Source organism: Plectropomus leopardus, chromosome 20 (genome assembly GCF_008729295.1).
Source record: "Plectropomus leopardus isolate mb chromosome 20, YSFRI_Pleo_2.0, whole genome shotgun sequence".
In the NCBI taxonomy this organism is placed as follows: Eukaryota; Metazoa; Chordata; class Actinopteri; order Perciformes; family Serranidae; genus Plectropomus; species Plectropomus leopardus.
This window is the reverse complement of record NC_056482.1, coordinates 5,439,412-5,456,378: the sequence shown is the minus strand read 5'-3', so window position 1 is coordinate 5,456,378 and position 16,967 is coordinate 5,439,412. Positions and strand designations below refer to the sequence as shown.

Here is a 16,967-nt window from a genome sequence, read left to right as displayed (position 1 = left end):
AAGGCAATGGAAGGTTGTTTATGAAACCTCGATCTCAGAGTATAATTTTGCCAAAACAGCAACAAAAAGGAAACAATACACCGGCCTCTAACTGCAAAAAGTAAAGAAAAATAATATATCTCAAAAAGGTGTAATCACTGAGTTTAAATTCAAATTCCTTTTTTCAAACTTCTCGGACTACGTAAGCGTGTCAGTATCAAATTAAAAACTAATTTGCCGTGGATAATCTGACTAAGTGCTTGAGTTTGGCTACTGAACAAAAATATAAATATTTGATTTTGGATGTGTATCAAGAATGTCAATAAACAGATGAACAGTTTCCATTTGCCACTGAACAATCCCCAACTGGGGATGACACAATTCCAAAAATGAGAGGATGGGAGCAGTGTACATAAACCGCTAAATAAACAAAGTCAGGAAGGATACAACTTGTTCCTCCGATTGCACTGCGAGCTCATCTGAATCTCCCCTGTGGATATGGTATCTGGCCTTCAGAGAGAGAGAGGGAGAGCGGCATAACGCTGATAACAGACGCAATGTTGATCCACCAGCTCCCAAGATCAAACAAGTGATAGGGAGTGGCCCGGCTTGGTGCCAACTGTACAAGCAATACTAATACAGTGATTAGCCTCAGTACCCTCCTTTTGTTGACCATTGTTGCTTACAAAAAAAAAGAAAAAGAGTGAGGTCAAGTTCTCACATGGCAGCACGTGGAGCGTGTTGAGGCCATCGTTTAGCTCCAGATATCTGTGCATGTTATGTTCTGCTTGTGCTCTCTTCTTTCTCTTCAGGACGCAGCGTACAGAGAACAACCTCAGAGAAGAACTTGTACTTCACCCTTTGAAACCTGAGTCAATTAGTCTGATGGTACTCAAATACGTGGAAAAAGGTAACATGGACCATAACATGAAATGACGCAAATATTTGCAAGAAATTGCACAAAACATTGCGAAAAATCTAGAGAAAAAAGGCAAAAGTTGAAAAAAAGAGTAAAAAACAAATAACAATGTGACCTGGGGGGGGGGGGGGGTCCAAAACTATTAAACACAAACGGACGGATGGAGCTATTTTAATTCATTCTTGCATAAACATTGCACATTCACACTTCAGGATCCTTCCAAGAACACGGCTCCGTCTGACAGTATTTACCCCTGGGACAGGGTGTGTGTGTGTGTGTGTGTGTGTGTGTGTGTGTGTGTGTGTGTGTGTGTGTGTGTGTGTGTGTGTGTGTATGAAGCCAGGTCATGTAACACAGTGAAAACCGTTTGGCCACACAGGAGAGCAGAGGAAGCTCATATTGCAGGTTTACTGCTGGCTTTAGTCCGTCTACAGAGTCACGTTAATCGCTCCAAACTGAGGCCTCAGACAGGGAGACCCTCATTATGAGAAACATACCACAGGTGGCACACAGACATGCAGGATGCAGGAGAAGAGTGCAGCATTCCTGTTTTGAATGGAGTGCTAAATCAAAAAGAATTATGCTGGTATGTAAAATGAAATGTAGGAGAGAGAGACTGAGGCGAGACTGAGGGCTGCCAGGTGAAGAATCTTAAGGGCATATTTGTTATATTAGTTAGTTTTTGAAAATGGTCCATTATTGTGCGAGTCCACCGCAGCCGGCAGCTGCAAAACAAGCCGCAACGTAATTTAATATTTATAGAATATTTGCACTGTCAAATTTTAGGGATGGGTATGAAAACACCACTCATCTGGACATCGGTATTAGTTTAACAAGTAGAGTACTAAATTGTCTCTCAGCACTACCCTTAACCTGTACCTTTTATGGCAGCAACAGAAAGTTTGATGACTTTTCTTATGCAACTTTGAATTTTTACAGTTTAAAAAGCTAATTAAAGCCTAGTTGTTCATTAACTCAGTCTCAAACTGCACTTGTTTTCCTTTGTTGGCCAAGTTACATTCCTATTCTTACAATAGATTTTTTTTTGTGAGCACTAATAATTTAAAGTACTCGGATGTGGGAGTTACTTTAAAAGGCCATCCTTAGTCAATTTACATCCACTAAAAGTATATGTTTTTGCCACTGACAGGCTCCGTTTCCTATTTTATGTCTGACAATGTTATTGAAAGCCTTCCTGCAGAGACAGACCTTTTTGTAGAGTAAGATCCTTTCTGTTTCATCAGAAACAGCCCTGACATTGCTTACACCAAACCCATCAGACTCTATCTTAAAAAAGAAAAAACAAATAAAAAACTGAACTTTTATCATTATAAACACAATTCATTCAATGCTGACAGAAACAAAAATAAAACTCACAAAATAATTGTCTTGGTTTTCTTTCCACAGTTCCAGCAATCACCAAGTCTGGTTTGGTTGAAATTAACCCTTAATTTACCCAGTTTGATGTGAAAATATGCTGCCTCTATACATGCTAAAATTGCTGTTTATTCAAATAGAATGTGGAGGGTTTGATGATCGTGCTTTCAGGGCTGTTTCTGGTTAAATAAAAAGGATCTCACTCTTTTCTATAATGTTTTTGACACTCACAAAAACAATCTGAGCCTGTCAGTGGCAAAAACACTTTTAGTGGATGGAAGTTAATGGTGTACAATTGCAGCTTGTTTCAGAGTATCAGTTGTTGATGATCAGTCATATATCAGTTGATGATTGTTGCAACAGTACAAAGACAAACCAATACCTTTTCTTTTTATTTATTTACTTTTCTTTAAGTTTAATGTATTTTATGTCAACTTTTAATGAAATGCGTTTATTATGATACATTTTTTGCTTATGTAGAAAGAGTATGGTTAGTTTGGTGATGATAATTTCAGAGTTGTTTCTGGTTAAACCAACAGGATCTTACTTGATAACAAGTGTGTCTATTTCTGTAGGGACACAAAAAATGGGGAAATAGGGTCCAGGTTGAAAAATACAGAAGTTACCCTTTAAATCTACTCTTCAGCATTTCAGTCTAAATGACATAACATGAAGTTAAAAGCAGGTAGCAGAGGGCAAAACAGAGGCTCAATGCATATCTCGTGTATGTGTACGAGGACAGATAAGATCCTATGCCTCCTCATTCACGTCATGGTAAACACAGGAAATCTTCTTGATCTCCTTTTTCATTTCCTGTTATGACTTCCTCTGCGTGATTAATAAAAAAAATCGAAAGCTGGGTGAGGGTCAGTGCAACCAGCTGCATTGATCTTGCAACTTCTCACTTTGCTCCTGTTCTTGGTGACCTCATGTGGATAAACCTGTCGGTGCGTGAGGAGCCGGGATCAGCTGCTCGGGATCAGGGATCATCCCCATCTCTTTAGAGAGTGACGCACCCAATCCCACCGGCCAGGTTCACCATGGGGGTAGGTGCCCCCAGCACAGTCGGTGCGGCAAGCAACCCGGGGATGATTTAAGAGCCTTAAAGTGATACTCCACCCTAAAGTTTGAATTTCAAACGTGCATAACCTGAGGGTGGCTGTAAAATATGTTTAGTCATCTCTGACTAAGGTGCACAGAGGCAGCAGTCAGCAATACACTTTTGAGAAAGTACTCACTGTTTATCGCCAATTATCAAGTCTATACAATAACATAAAGTAAAAAAAAAAAAAAAATGAGGAAAACAACAAATTCCCATACTGAGGAAGCTGAAATGAGTGTGTGTTTGCAGTTTTTAAAATAACTTCAGTGGAGCATTTAATGATTTTAGCAGCAGATTACAACTTTGCAAATCAACATGCATTATGTCACAATGAGCAAAGGTGACAAAGGACACATGCCTGCCATGTGTGCTCAGGTGATTGTCTCTTTTATGCAATAATTGAACCGCAGGTAACTCCCTGCTTCTCAGGTCCACCTCAACTTTTGGAATTTCCTCCAGCAACACTTGAATGTATGAGGAAATGGATGGGTATCTTATTGCTCAGAACATCACTCAGCAGAGCACAAAAGAGCATTCATCGTTCCAGTTAGCACCAAGAGGAAGAGCTGCACTGGTAAATGGATAGAACAATCCCGAAGAGAACATTTCCCTGTTGCAACACATTTCATAATCTCTGCAAATGACACACAAGAACGAGGAATCGACTTGTGTTTTTACGGTTTCTGCAGTCATTGTCAAAGGAAAGGTCAGCGAGGGTTGGTTTGGAATTTTTTGAAGACGGGTTGTATGCCGTACTTATTCAAAGAGTATGTACTACATACAGTACATATTCATCGGCACGCAACCAGTTCGGAGAATCAGGCTGGATTCTGACACAGAAGTGAGGCAGTGTACTGCTGTGGATAGGGGCCAGCAATAAAATATATTTTAGACACCACCCCCCCAAAAAAAAATCAATATATGTTTAGGTGTACGCTGTCTTGAGAATATTTTCACTGCTGCTGCTTCTCTGTAAGACCGCCCATTCTGTCAGGAAAGCCATTAAAAACTCAGTTTCCCATCATGCTCTCGTCAAAGCCACCAGACCAAACTGGCAAAAACAGTAATTATAAACAAGCTGAACACAGGAGTTGCTGGTCTACTGCAGCTTCAGTCAGTTTGATAGTTATTGTGTGACTTTGGTGAGTCTGAACTCGCCGTTTTAAACATCAAAGTCGCAAAATAACACAAATAATATAAATACTCAAGGCAGAGGTAGACCAGCGACTCCTGTCTTCAGTGATGTTAAATCACTATTTTTGTCAGTGGAGTCTGGTGTCAAAGAGGGCGGTGTAACGGCTTAATTTTCCAGTTGGAAATCAGTATCTGCCATCAAGGTAAAGCAATGACAATACTCTAAATATAATGTACATTTCAACTGATATTGATTTTTTTTAGGTGGGACTTTTTAAATGTGGCTAAAATGCATTTTGTGGCTGGCCCCCATCCACAGTAGTGATTTTCTTAGCTTTTGTTTCTGACTCCAGCCCATTCCTACAAACTGGGGATGTTCCGACTGACATCTATTGTATCCACTGTCTATGGATAGGCAGGCCTACTCCATAGAACCCCACTTCAGAAAGTCTGAACTATCCCTTTAAGGCACCACAGGCAACTCATGATGTTGCCCCCTTGACACCTGAAGCAGGTCTACCTGAAAGAGGTCTTAGAAACACTTTAATGAACTGTGACCCGGGAAATATTCTGAGTGGTACAGGCTGATTCTGTCAGTCTTTTGTCTATAACCAATTCACACTGGCTGCAGATAAAACTTGAGAAACAGCTGATGAATTCCAGTTGCATGTTAAAAAAAAAAAAAAAGCGTCTGCAGACTAACAAGTGTGGTACCGTGTAAGCCGTGTAAGTCTGATTTGTAGCAGCTCTGGCTCTTGCGTCATTGCGCAACGTGGACGCACACGCTGCCCCGCGCCGAAAGTGGAGTTTTGGGGTGTCGGCTCACAGGCCACATGGTTCACGGAGCTTTATTCACAAAGTTGCACTTGAGACGGCTCCAGCACCTGGCCTTTGCGCCCTGCGTCTCTCTAATTGAGAGTGACAGCTTCTTGGAAAATAGATTACCGGCCGTTCATAGCCACAGCGGTGCGGCAACACTTATCCGGCCAAGGAAGGGTGGAACTTGTATGAATGAATGCATTTCTTTATTTAATAAGCAGCCTGGTCAATAGTCCAAAAAGTTTTGGGTAAAGAAATGCACAAGTGGTTGACAAAACCACATGAGCCACTGACTGAGCAGATTTACGCACGGATAATATTTTACTAACGCGACGAATGTTGAATGATATTCACCTGATGCCTCGTTTACACGTATACACCTGGGCAGGAAATGCCCTGAACGTGAGCTACAAGGTAAAGTTCCAAACACGGTGAAACAACATGAAGGAAAATATCTCAAACTTACTTCTTATCGGAGCTCATGGTAACAAACTTTCTCAGAAGCTCAGTCTGGCGTCCAGCTGGTGTTCAAATGGCTCTCGCAGTCGCAGGAAATCTTCACCTACTCTAGATGCCGCGCTTCTCAAGTGGATAAAAAGTCAGACAGAAGTCGAGGAGCCGGTGGAGCTATCTCGCTTTAATGATTTCTCTGACTCTACAAATCAAATTAAACTCCGACCACGCAATCCTCATATCTTTCTGAACTCCTCCAGGTCGTATCCAGGTGACATCTTGAAGGAAAAGGCTGCTTTTGCGTCTCGCTTTGAGCGTGTGGAGTCTCTAAGAGCGCAGCGTGTCTTTTTCCATTTTTAAAGTGCCATCCCTCCTTCTGCGTGACGCCACCGGGGGGTGGAGGTCACAAAGTTGCTCAGAGGTGGCGCATCAAACACTAACTTGACAAACGCTTTGTCTACTGTTCACTTTGAATCTATAAAGTTAATAATTATTACCCGGGATCTATAAACTCGTTGAAAATAGATCAAAACCACTTGGACCACATTTGTGTTTGGATTATGAATTCTAAAAAATAATAATAATAATAAAAAAAAAATCCAGCTTCTTGGACCAGTTTATTTCTAATTTCTACGGACATCACACTGTAAATTCAGTCGCTTGTTAATTGCAGAGCATGTTGCACCTTATTTAAACATATAAAGATTAAATATTCAGTGGAGTAAACTGAAGTCTGTGCTGATTTTAAATACTGTTTCCTCAAATACACCAACAAACAAAAGTCTTGGAGCTTGCTCTTGTTGTTCTTTCTGGTCTCTGTAATTATCGAGTATTATGAGTGAAAATTAAGGCAAGCTCAGCAGTCAAAAATAGCAGACTAGACTGCTGGAATGGGGACTGGCGACATCTTCTGGAAGAGTTGAGACTGAGCCACGAGGACCAGTTAGGACATTAATACTGTATGTGGGAAAAACGACAAAAAAAACCAAAAAAAAAAACTAACTAAAAATAACTATGTACTTCATAATAAATAAATATAAAATAAAGAATGCATCATGTTGTCATAATATTGTTGCTTATCACTTTTTGTATGGAAACTAATTTGTTGTGTTTTGTTTTTCATTTAAAACAGTGGTATCGTGTCAAAAAAGGGTTAACATTTTGAAAATTAATTAATATTTGATAGTTATGATCAGTATTGATATTGGCTAACCCTTTGATCTGAAAAATTGGTCTGATTTCTATCGAAAACATGGGGAGAAAGCGGTGAGCAATTTAAGAAGACATGTCTCCACAATGGCAAGAAATCGGTGAAAAAAAAAAATTACAAGAAAATTACATGAAAGTAAGCACAAAGAGTAAGTGAAAACAAAAACAAGAAAAGTATCTGAAAAAGTGAGGAAATTAAAAATGCAATTTTTTTCCTGTCACACAATTTTAAAAACATAATTCGAATGATTATGAATAGTTTTCTAGAAATGTTCAGTATTTTGAAAAAAAATTATACCCTCTTATAAAAAACTAATTTTTAAAGTCAATTTCTTTGTCACCTGTTACTAATTTCTTGCATTTATTGCCTTCCCCCCAATGTTTTTTTTAACAAAATTAATCCAATTTGCCCATGGTTTCAAAGGGCTAAATAGTTTGATATTAGTAGCACAAGAAAGCTAATGCCACACCAGGTTTTGAGGGGTTAAAAAATTTATCTTGGTGAAAGCTGAAAATGATATGGGGACATTATTTTTATAGCAGTTTTAGAAAGCGGACATTGGGTGTTTTTTTTGTTTTGTTTTTTTGCACAGAAAATAAATGTCCAAGACTGTGAAAAAGTAAAAATAAAAATTCCACTTAGCATTTAGTATACAGAAAAAATATAAGTATGGGTTTTTCCCCCTAAAAATTTGGCATTTAAAGAGTTACAATTCTGAAAATGAATAAATATTTGGTAGTTATGGTCAGGACTGAAGTTGGTTAAAAGATTGAAGTCAGTGAAAATGGAAAACAATAACAATACATTTCATGGCAGTTTTAGGAAGCAGACATTTATGTCCTCAAATGACACCAGAGGGACTTTTTTATAAAGTGACACACAAGTGTTGAATATCAAAACTTTTTAAAAAATATAAAATGTACTCAGGTATTTAGATTTAAAGTACAAGTAAATGCTGTTTATAAAAAAGAAAGCTCCTTAAAAATGTAGCTTACATTACACTTAAAGAAAAAAATGTATTTTCCACAACTGAAATAATTCAAAGAACAAACCAGTTATTGAGCAGATTTGGTGGAGTAAAAGAGACATTTAACAACAATATAAACCTTACGTACAGATACTTCCAAAAAAATCTGGAAGTACTCTAACAAAGTATTATTTCATTATATGACATCACAGCTTAGCTATTATGGTACACATGGTGGTGGTGCATATTAGACAACACAATACTCAAAATTGTCCAAGTATTTCAAGTTTATTGTCATTTGTGAGGACCAATAGACAATCATTTGCACACAAAACATTCATAAATACACAACAGATGCTAGAAAACACTTTTAAAAAGTTTTTAAAAAATAGGCCAGGCCTCATTGGTGATGACTGTACTCTGTAAAAAACAAAAAAACAAACAAGTAATTGTTGAGGCATTTCATTGTTATAAAAGCAACACTATCTGGCCTTTTTTCCGTCGAGCGCTACTTGTTTCCCATCAAGTGATGTTTACAGCGTGGTCAGGAACTCTTTCACCTGAAAAAGCAGCACAGCAGTCGAGCTGTTAGCAACCACAAACACTGAGTGAAAAACACATGGTTTTATGTCATTTCTGCAAAGCGTTTGGTGTTTGATGCCTTTTGAATAGTAGCAAAATGTCTAAAAAGTTCCTGTGTTTGACACCAACAATGAGCCTCGACCTACGCAGCCTTTCAGGCCTCACTGATAAACCTGGGTGTGTGTCACTATCAGAGATCACACTCCGCACAGTGAACATAACCTTATATACTTTATATCTTACCCGTTTATTCCATTAAATACCACAATCTACAAATATTTCAAAGGTTTCACAGTCAGTGTGTCCAAAAACGTCAGCTACAACAGGTGGTAACGGCGAGTGGTAACCATGGCAACCTCTTTAAAACTAATGCTTTACCTGAGTAAAAGTACCACAATAGAAAAATACTCAGTGACAAGTTCCAAGTCCTTCATTTAAAAATCACTTAAGTAAAACTGCAGAAATATGACAGACATTTTGCACTTTAAAACTGGCAAAATTTGAACATGTTTCAAATAAAAATTGACCGGTTTGTTTTCAATTCAAGGTATTTCATTTTGGTTTCAGTGCAACATGATACCTTATGGTGCCTTCACTACAAACCTGAAGTACATTTTTTGCACACCAAGGAAAAAACTTCATCTTAATTCATCTCATTTGATTATTTTTCTCTCTCTCTCTCTTTAAGTCAAAGAAAATAGTAAAATAAGTTAAGTATGATAATAGTTTTATAATATATATCAATCGTTCATAAAACATGACATGCCTTTCAAACAGGTTTCAGATTTTTTCATTTGTTCTAAGGAGACAAACATTTCTATGGCTTCATAATAGACAAAAATTCAACTGACGTTTTTTTTCTAATGTTGTCATTGTCCCATTATACATTTTTAGATTATTGCGATGCGATGAAGGTAGCGTATCTATTTTGCAGCTGACAGAAGTAAAACAAATTATCAACCACATTAAATATGGGTAGTTTTATGGAAAACTACACATTTTCATGTTATTCTTTATCTTTATATAAAATAGAAGGTCAGAAAAGTAACTAATGACTAAATTGTTTTTATGTCATGAGGTAAAAAGTGCAATATTTCCTGCTGAAATCTAATAAGTAAAGTAAGATTTGGCTGGTGGGCTTTAACATACCAAATCAAACCCCTCTCTGGGATTTAGTGTTGAGCAACAGGACGCCTGACACTTAGGTCACGTTTGAGTTTTTGGAAAGAGACAAATCGCAAATTATCATCTGACAATTTCAAATATTTAATGAGGTTCAATCGTCACTCACCTTCTCAATCATGTCAGCACTCTTGATTTTATTCCCCTTAAAGTCTTCATCTACGTCTACGGTTAAAACCGGCACCTCGCTGAGGTAATCAAACTCCATGCTGTGGGACAAGAGAGGACAGGGGACATCACAAAATTAGTGATGCTTAAACAAAAGGATGCAGTTTCCTTCAGGTGATCAAGCTTGATTCGTCTTTGTACACACAACTAACAACCCATTTCCAGCCTCACCCATTTCTTAGCAGATGTAAATCACATGTACCCAAAACCCTTTTAATCCCTCATTTGCCCTCAGGTCACTGCATGAATGGGGTCTTTCTCTAAGAGAAGTCAGACAACTAACACCTTTTTCTTTTGTAACGCAAACCTGATTTTTCCCCCCTCAGAAATGCTTAATATCTACTATATTTAATACTTTATCCTTTATTTAGCCAGGAGGGTCCCACTGAGACAAAAAAATGTCTTCATCCAGGGCACGCTGGTGAAGAAGGCCGAATAATAAGTTTCACATAAAAATTAAATAAAACTTCTAATAGTGCAACACAAGAAAGCAACACAGGGGAAACAGTAGAAGAAGAAAAGCATACAGGCGATACCACTGACATCCATACACACTCCACCTGAGCTAAGGATTATGAAAAACAGCAACACGTTTCCTTCAGGGCAGTTTGTGAAAAGCCTTTAAAACTATTCAAAGAAGGGAGGGCTTCTAAGGTAATGACATTTTGCAGCTCATGCCATGCCCAGGGTGCATGAAAAGAGAAAGCATTTTTACCATGCTCTAAGCGCACCCTGGGGACATTTAAAAAAAAAAAAAAAAAGAAAAGAAAAGAAAAAAAAGATTTGTAGATCGAGTGCTGTAGCTGCTGGTGTGAAAAAATAAAAGGATGGAGATGTACAGGTAAGGTGGGTAGTTTATCTAATAACGTCTTGGCAATAAACAGTGTTTATATGAACTGCAATAAGTGTGTGAGCGTGTATTTGTAACAAAATGTGATGAAGCATAATAAGCAGGGGTGATGCTGCATGCATGTAAATCACATCACCATAGTAACACAGATAGAAATGAGTTTTCTTTCTGGCATCAAATGGAAAGCATACTTTTTTTTTTTAAATGGAAAAAAGCCTCGTAGGGGCCTGAGCTAGCAATGCTGAATTAACAGGTGCTGAGTGGCTCACTGAGCACTTTCTAAGCTTTATATGTAAATAAGTTGCTAGAGGGCATAAAAAGCATCAAAATAGAGCTTTATTGATGAAATATGGGCTGACCACTACTGAAAGACTCCAGCTGGAAATTAAAAACAACTTATTTTAGACCTCCTGTTATTGGTTCAAATGATGACAGCAGTAACACAAATTTGTGCTGGAGGGATTGTAAACAGGTCGGAGGTCACACACAGATTTTTGGGGGACTGTCCAAAATTGAAATCATACTGGAAAGAGATTCATACAGAGGTATTGGACTTTCTGAATACTGACACACCGGTCCGGGGAAGTTCCAACCGGCTGCCCTCACAAAGATTGCACGGTTTGCATGCAGTATGCATACAATCGGGACATACTTCTCCAGAACAGTGGAAGTGGGTATGACTTTGGAGAATATTTAAAAAAAAAACAGCAATGGCAAAATGTTTCTGATGCAAGTCAGTGTGCCATGAATGTCTGTGTGTGGGCTCACGTCATGGTCTTGTGCTGCAGCCAGCTCTCGTGCTTAAAGTGGAGTTTCTCCAGATATTCCAGAGGGATGTCCTGCTCTTCTTCTCTGCCTCTCAGGTGCAACCGCTCTAAGCATCTCTAAACACACACAAACACACACACACACAGAGGAAATTGACATATTTGCATATTGTTAATTTAATGCTTTTTCGATGGTCAACAGTGAAACTATCTCTATTTGCATAACAGAACCGTTCTGTTTAAACGTCACAGATTCTTAATTATCTGCAATTGTTTCTTTTTTTCTGCTGCTGCATCACCTAAGTTTCACCTGTGGGGATCAATCAAGGCTTATCTTATCTTATCTTGCATAACAATGTAGGAAAGGGGCCAAAGAGACGAGGTGGGGTACCTCCGGTGAAGCTCTGAGGTAGATGATACCGTCCAGCTCGATGTGCTTGCCAAACTGGCTGTGCAGCCAGCCGTGCCAGTCCTGGTAGACGGACCATTCTGTGTCACTCAGACACTCGCTCTCGTAGAGGTTGGCTGCAAAGATGTACCTGGAAAATTAAGGATTTTCAGCTTAGAACATACATATATATAGTATACAAAATACTGTACAAGCCACATATTTCCAGTACTGTGCTTCTCTTTAAAAACAGATTTTTGAATTAAATGACTGACTGCATTTGTGAGCCATGAGGTTACTTTCAAAAGACATACAGTAAACTGACACATATGACGTAAATTATGAGACAATTTTGGTTATATCTTGCATTAAAAAGATGACATGTTCATCAGCCTGCGTCCATAAAAGCATCAGCGCTGAGGCTGAAACTGACGATTCATTCATAACCGATTGTCCTGACAATCGTTTCCGATAAAAAGTGTTTATTAGAAAACAGTGGTGAAAAATGCCAATTACAATGTACCCATGGTGACATCTCAGAGAGGAACAGAGCTACACCATGATAGCAATGAAACGTAAATAACATCGGACATATTGCTGTTAGTTTCTGATGGAGCACTGATGGCCAAAAGGGGTGTTTTAGTTGAGGTGTTGAGTTTAAACATCAATCTCTCTCCAGAATTGCTGACTCCCCCTTAAAGTTTTCAACAGGTCACTAAGTAATTACACTTCTGCCATACATTTTCTGTCCACTATGAGTTCTGTATAGTTTCACCGAAAAAAAAAATTAAATATTAAAACTTTAAGCTCTTTGAGGGAATTTTTCCCATATCGTTTTTCCTGTCTTTCCACAAATTATTTCTTCTTTCAGCCCTTTCAGACAATAATCCGCCTTCCAGCTTCAACAGAATTACAGCTGAGCTTCCAGCTTTTCTAGAGATGTCTTTCATCTCTTAGTTTCTTTAGATAACGCAGTTCTGCTTCCAGCTCTGCTTCCTCCAGTTTTACATTTAAACTCCCAGGTTTTACAGCACAGCTATGGATTCCAGCTGTAATATTTTTCAGGCAATTTATTCCACATTCCTGCATTTCAAGCAATGCAGGTTTATGCTCAGCTGTCAGCATTCACTCACATTTTATGCGTAAATTGCATATCCCATTAAAATAGTTATTGAGTCATTTTTAACAAATTATTTTGTTGTTTTTTTATTATTGTGTATCAGTAAGGTGACCTTGAGTATCCTGTAAGGTACCCCTAAATTATTATAATAATAATTATCATTATTATTAGTAGTAGTAGTATTAATTGTTTCAACATTAACCAACAAATTTCAAACACTGTTTTCAGTTCATTTTGTTACTCATTGAACAAGACATACAACTTCATACAATAATCATACAACTTCACAGAAATTGGGATTTCGATTGAACATTTGTTTATTTATTTCACGTTATTTAGATTTTGTCTGATACCTGTCGCTGTAGATGGACCGCTCAAAGAACTGCACAGGATTCTCAGCCTCGCGGAGCTTCCCATTGGCCGATCTGATCTGAGCGCGCACCCGGCTGATGCAGGCGTAGCTCTGGAAAGTGTAGGCCCACCTCTCTGGTTTCTCGTACATCATCTGCAGAACATTCCCTCCACTCCTCTGAGATGTGGTCAGCTCCTGGGATATAACGGATGGGGTGAAATTTAAACTGTGCATAAAGTGAATACCTCCCCGCTGCTGCAAATATAACTTAGTGTACAGCAGTCAAAGTATTTGTACAAGCATAAGATAGTATATCAAACTCTAAGCTGAAAATGTGAACTGTTTTTTCTTTGCTGATCTGCTTTATGTGGTAACTTAGTCTGCAACTAATTTTTTTTCATTATCAATTAATTTGCTGATAATTTTTTCGATTAATACTGACTGTCATCTTCCAACCTATTGTGCATTTCATTTTTCCATGAATGCAACGATGAAATTAAAATTATTTAAGTTTAATCCTTAACTTAAAATATTGCAACATCCAAAACCAATGACTGAAGCAGGCTTTTCTGAAACTCGCTCAGTTAATACCTGTACAATACATACTTATTCTAAAACTGTTTTTATGATTTCATGAATTGTTTTATCTTTGCACCTCTTGTCTGCACCTTTGCCATTTTTAATGTTGATTAAACAAATCATTTTGTAACTGTTCTTACCTTTTATATCTTATCTCTTTACTCTATTATTGAAAATCTGTATCTTATGTAATGTTTTGAGATTTTATGGCTCTGTAAAGCACTTTGAATTGCCCTGTTGTATCAAATGTGTTATACAAATAAAGCTGCCGTGCCTATGATGACGACAATGAAAATTAATCCACAAATCACCCAAATTCCTCTCAGTTCCCTATGATAATATACATGAGTGAACATGTTGACTGCTCAACACACCCACAGCTCTGCTGAACTCAGTGTGTGTCATGATCAGCAGAGGGCGCATGGTTAAGCTGCAGTAGCTGTGCAGACAGAGATCTGGCAGCAGAGGAGCCTTGTTAGGTCTCCTTAACAGTTGTGCATACTGATAATACTCCTGCACTATCATCTTTCACTGCACCACAGTGTGCAGCGCAGTGACCACTACTGCTTGCAATCCACAGTCGTAGTGACAAAAATTTTTATATTCAAGATGATTTGGACTCTTATTTTTAGGTATTTTTCAAATTATAGGTTTCATGTCAAAGAAAAACATAAGTAAATAAAAATGTTTCTCTTTTTTGTCTTTAAAATTGATCATGTCATTAGATTTAATTCGGAAAAGATTATTGCAAAGGTGAGCCAACATAATTAAATCGCTTGACAAAGAAACAATCAGCAACAATTTCAACTATCAATCAATCATCTTAAATCGTTGGTAAAGGAAAATTACCAAAAAATCTCTGGTTCCCACTTCTCAGATGTGAATATTTGCTGCTTTTCTTTGTTGTCAGTGGGAGTAAACTAAATATCTTTCGCCTTTGGACTGTTGGTTAAACCAAAAAAACATTATGCATACTTCTATTTGCACTCTGCAAAATGGTGATGGTCATTTTGGGGCTATTTTTTAACATTTTAGGAGACCAAATTATTAGTTTAGAGAATTTATTGACTGAAAATAATTGTTAGCTCAAGCCATCCATAAAGGCAAATACTCCTCCCTAATTTACATCTATGCATGTGCAACATGATGAAACCTGCTTGCACATAGCCCAAACTATTTCCAAATAATATTCATTCAGTCACTTAATCATCATGGGAACGAACAGACATATGGTATCACATGCCTCAAAATACTGTCTGCCTAAATATCCAGCAAACTGTCATTCCTACAGTAGCAGTGGTGTGTACAAGGGCATATTAGATCACCGAAAATGAGTCTGAGGGTTAGGCTCGGCCTGCAGTTGTGTGGGAGGTTAGAGATGTGGGCCTGTTCATCTGTCCAGCGTGGGACCATCTGTTCCTCTGGGTGTGTGGTGCTGATGACCAGTGCAGATATGTGGACAGATGGCAGCTGCACTCTAAATACAGATGAAGACTCTCCCAGTTATCTTTACATGGGAAGTTGAGTCAGTGGGTGCGAGAGGCTAAAAGATTGCAGGATAGTGCATGATGAAATTCCTCTCAGATTTAAGTGTTGGCTGTGATGTAGCTTATAAGCACACATGTTTTGCTTCAACTTGCAACAAGCAGATGTTAAGCTGATGTGTTTCACAGCAGTGCATGTATACCGGTGTGGGTGTCAGCTGTTGGAAATGCTGTGCAACATGTCAGTACCTCAAAGTCACTGCCTGTTGTTTGGACATTGCACCATCTGGCGATCGGCTCTGGTACAACCTCCCAGTCCCCGCTCTCCTGCTCCAAAAGGCGCACAAATGTGGATTTGCCTGCCGCTGGACACAAAAGAGCCGGGAATTCAAGTTCAATCACAGCGAATATGTAACGAACAATGTATGTATATGTAAACACATTATGCATGTGTATAAGATAACAACTATTAACATAAAAAGTTAGCGTTAAGATTAGTGGAGGGAGTGATAGATGCCTGGCAATATGCGGTAAAAAAAAAAATTAATGTTAAAAATAAACCAATACAGAGTTATCACGGTCTAAAATCAGCGCCCAACTTAAGGTTAAATATGTTATATTGCGGTCAAGGTTTTAAGATGCCGTTAGCTTATGTTAAATGTTGCTTTTGCCGTGTAAAAGTGCTGCACTCACCAATATTTCCCTCCACTGATATCCTCCGGATCCTCCTCTCCATGGAGTCGTTCATAGAGTCGTCCATTGAATGTGGGCACGGCCTCTTCGGAGTAAAAGACATTTTCAGCGAATAATTGTGCGTTTCTTATTAATTAAAGCGGCTGCTGCAGCTGCTGCAGGAAAAAGGGATCCTTGTTGTTTTAAGTTTGGCGGCAACAAAAGTCAGGAAGTGGCGGCTTGCACAGCTGTGACTCCGCCCCGGAAGCAGCTGCAGCTTCCCCTCACATGCTTCCCCCAGGCTGCTCTGCTGTTGCACCCAAAAAGACCTTTAACTATTTATTTCAGTAAGTAGTGCTATATAGTAATACCATACCATAAAAATACTCCATAGCAAGCAAGGTACTTATTTATCCGAGGGAAGGGAGAGGCATCTAATAGTTTTTAAGGAGTTATCACCAGGAGTTACCATTTATCAAAGCCAGAAACTGTGAAATATTGTTATTTATGGTGAAGGGAGGGTCATGCATTCTCCCAAGTCACTCTGGGAGGCTCAAGGAAAGTTATTTTCAGTCCCTGGAATGGTCATAATCATGATATATTTCACCACTTTGCAATTTTTTTATGTGCTACTTATAAAATAATTAATGTAAATATACCACACACGTGTATTTCAGTTAGCCTGTGTAACTATCAACCATGGACATACAGAATCTGTATAAGTGAAAGGTGTGTATACTGTATGTTAATTTTATACTTTTTTTTTATTTTATCAAATTTGTATTTTTGTAATACTTTTAATTCATTTGTTAGCACCCAGTCACCTTATTTTCCTTTGTTCACTCTTGCTTCTGACTTTAGCT

The 16,967-nt window shown here is 38.3% G+C and overlaps 2 protein-coding genes across 3 annotated transcripts in view; both read right to left on the bottom strand.

Moving 5' to 3' along the window:
• The window catches only part of LOC121960109 (electrogenic sodium bicarbonate cotransporter 1-like), a 37,100-nt gene extending 30,967 nt beyond the window's left edge, over positions 1–6,133 (bottom strand). For both annotated transcript variants that reach the window (XM_042509709.1, XM_042509710.1), the window contains exon 1: positions 5,797–6,133. In XM_042509709.1, the coding sequence (XP_042365643.1) occupies positions 5,797–5,813 (17 nt within the window). In that variant the 5' untranslated portion in view covers positions 5,814–6,133. The remainder of the gene's footprint in view (positions 1–5,796) is intronic.
• Positions 6,134–8,238: 2,105 nt separating this feature from the next.
• dck (deoxycytidine kinase) lies at positions 8,239–16,375 on the bottom strand. The gene is made up of 7 exons (XM_042509384.1): positions 16,126–16,375; positions 15,682–15,797; positions 13,371–13,564; positions 11,901–12,048; positions 11,511–11,626; positions 9,834–9,933; positions 8,239–8,520 (listed from the first exon to the last, which is right to left on the bottom strand). The coding sequence occupies exons 1-7, from the start codon at positions 16,226–16,228 to the stop codon at positions 8,494–8,496; spliced, it is 804 nt and encodes a 267-aa protein (XP_042365318.1). The 5' UTR covers positions 16,229–16,375; the 3' UTR covers positions 8,239–8,493.
• Positions 16,376–16,967: the final 592 nt, after the last annotated feature.

Excerpts from the sequence above, each read along its gene's own strand:
- dck (XM_042509384.1), bottom strand. The coding sequence starts at position 16,228 with ATGTCTTTTACTCCGAAGAGGCCGTGCCCACATTCAATGGACGACTCT. Across the intron at positions 9,934-11,510 it reads CTGCAGCACAAGACCATGAC|CATGGAGTTTGATTACCTCA; the intron begins GTGAGCCCACAC and ends CTTGTCCCACAG. Across the intron at positions 8,521-9,833 it reads GTGCTGACATGATTGAGAAG|GTGAAAGAGTTCCTGACCAC; the intron begins GTGAGTGACGAT and ends CTGCTTTTTCAG.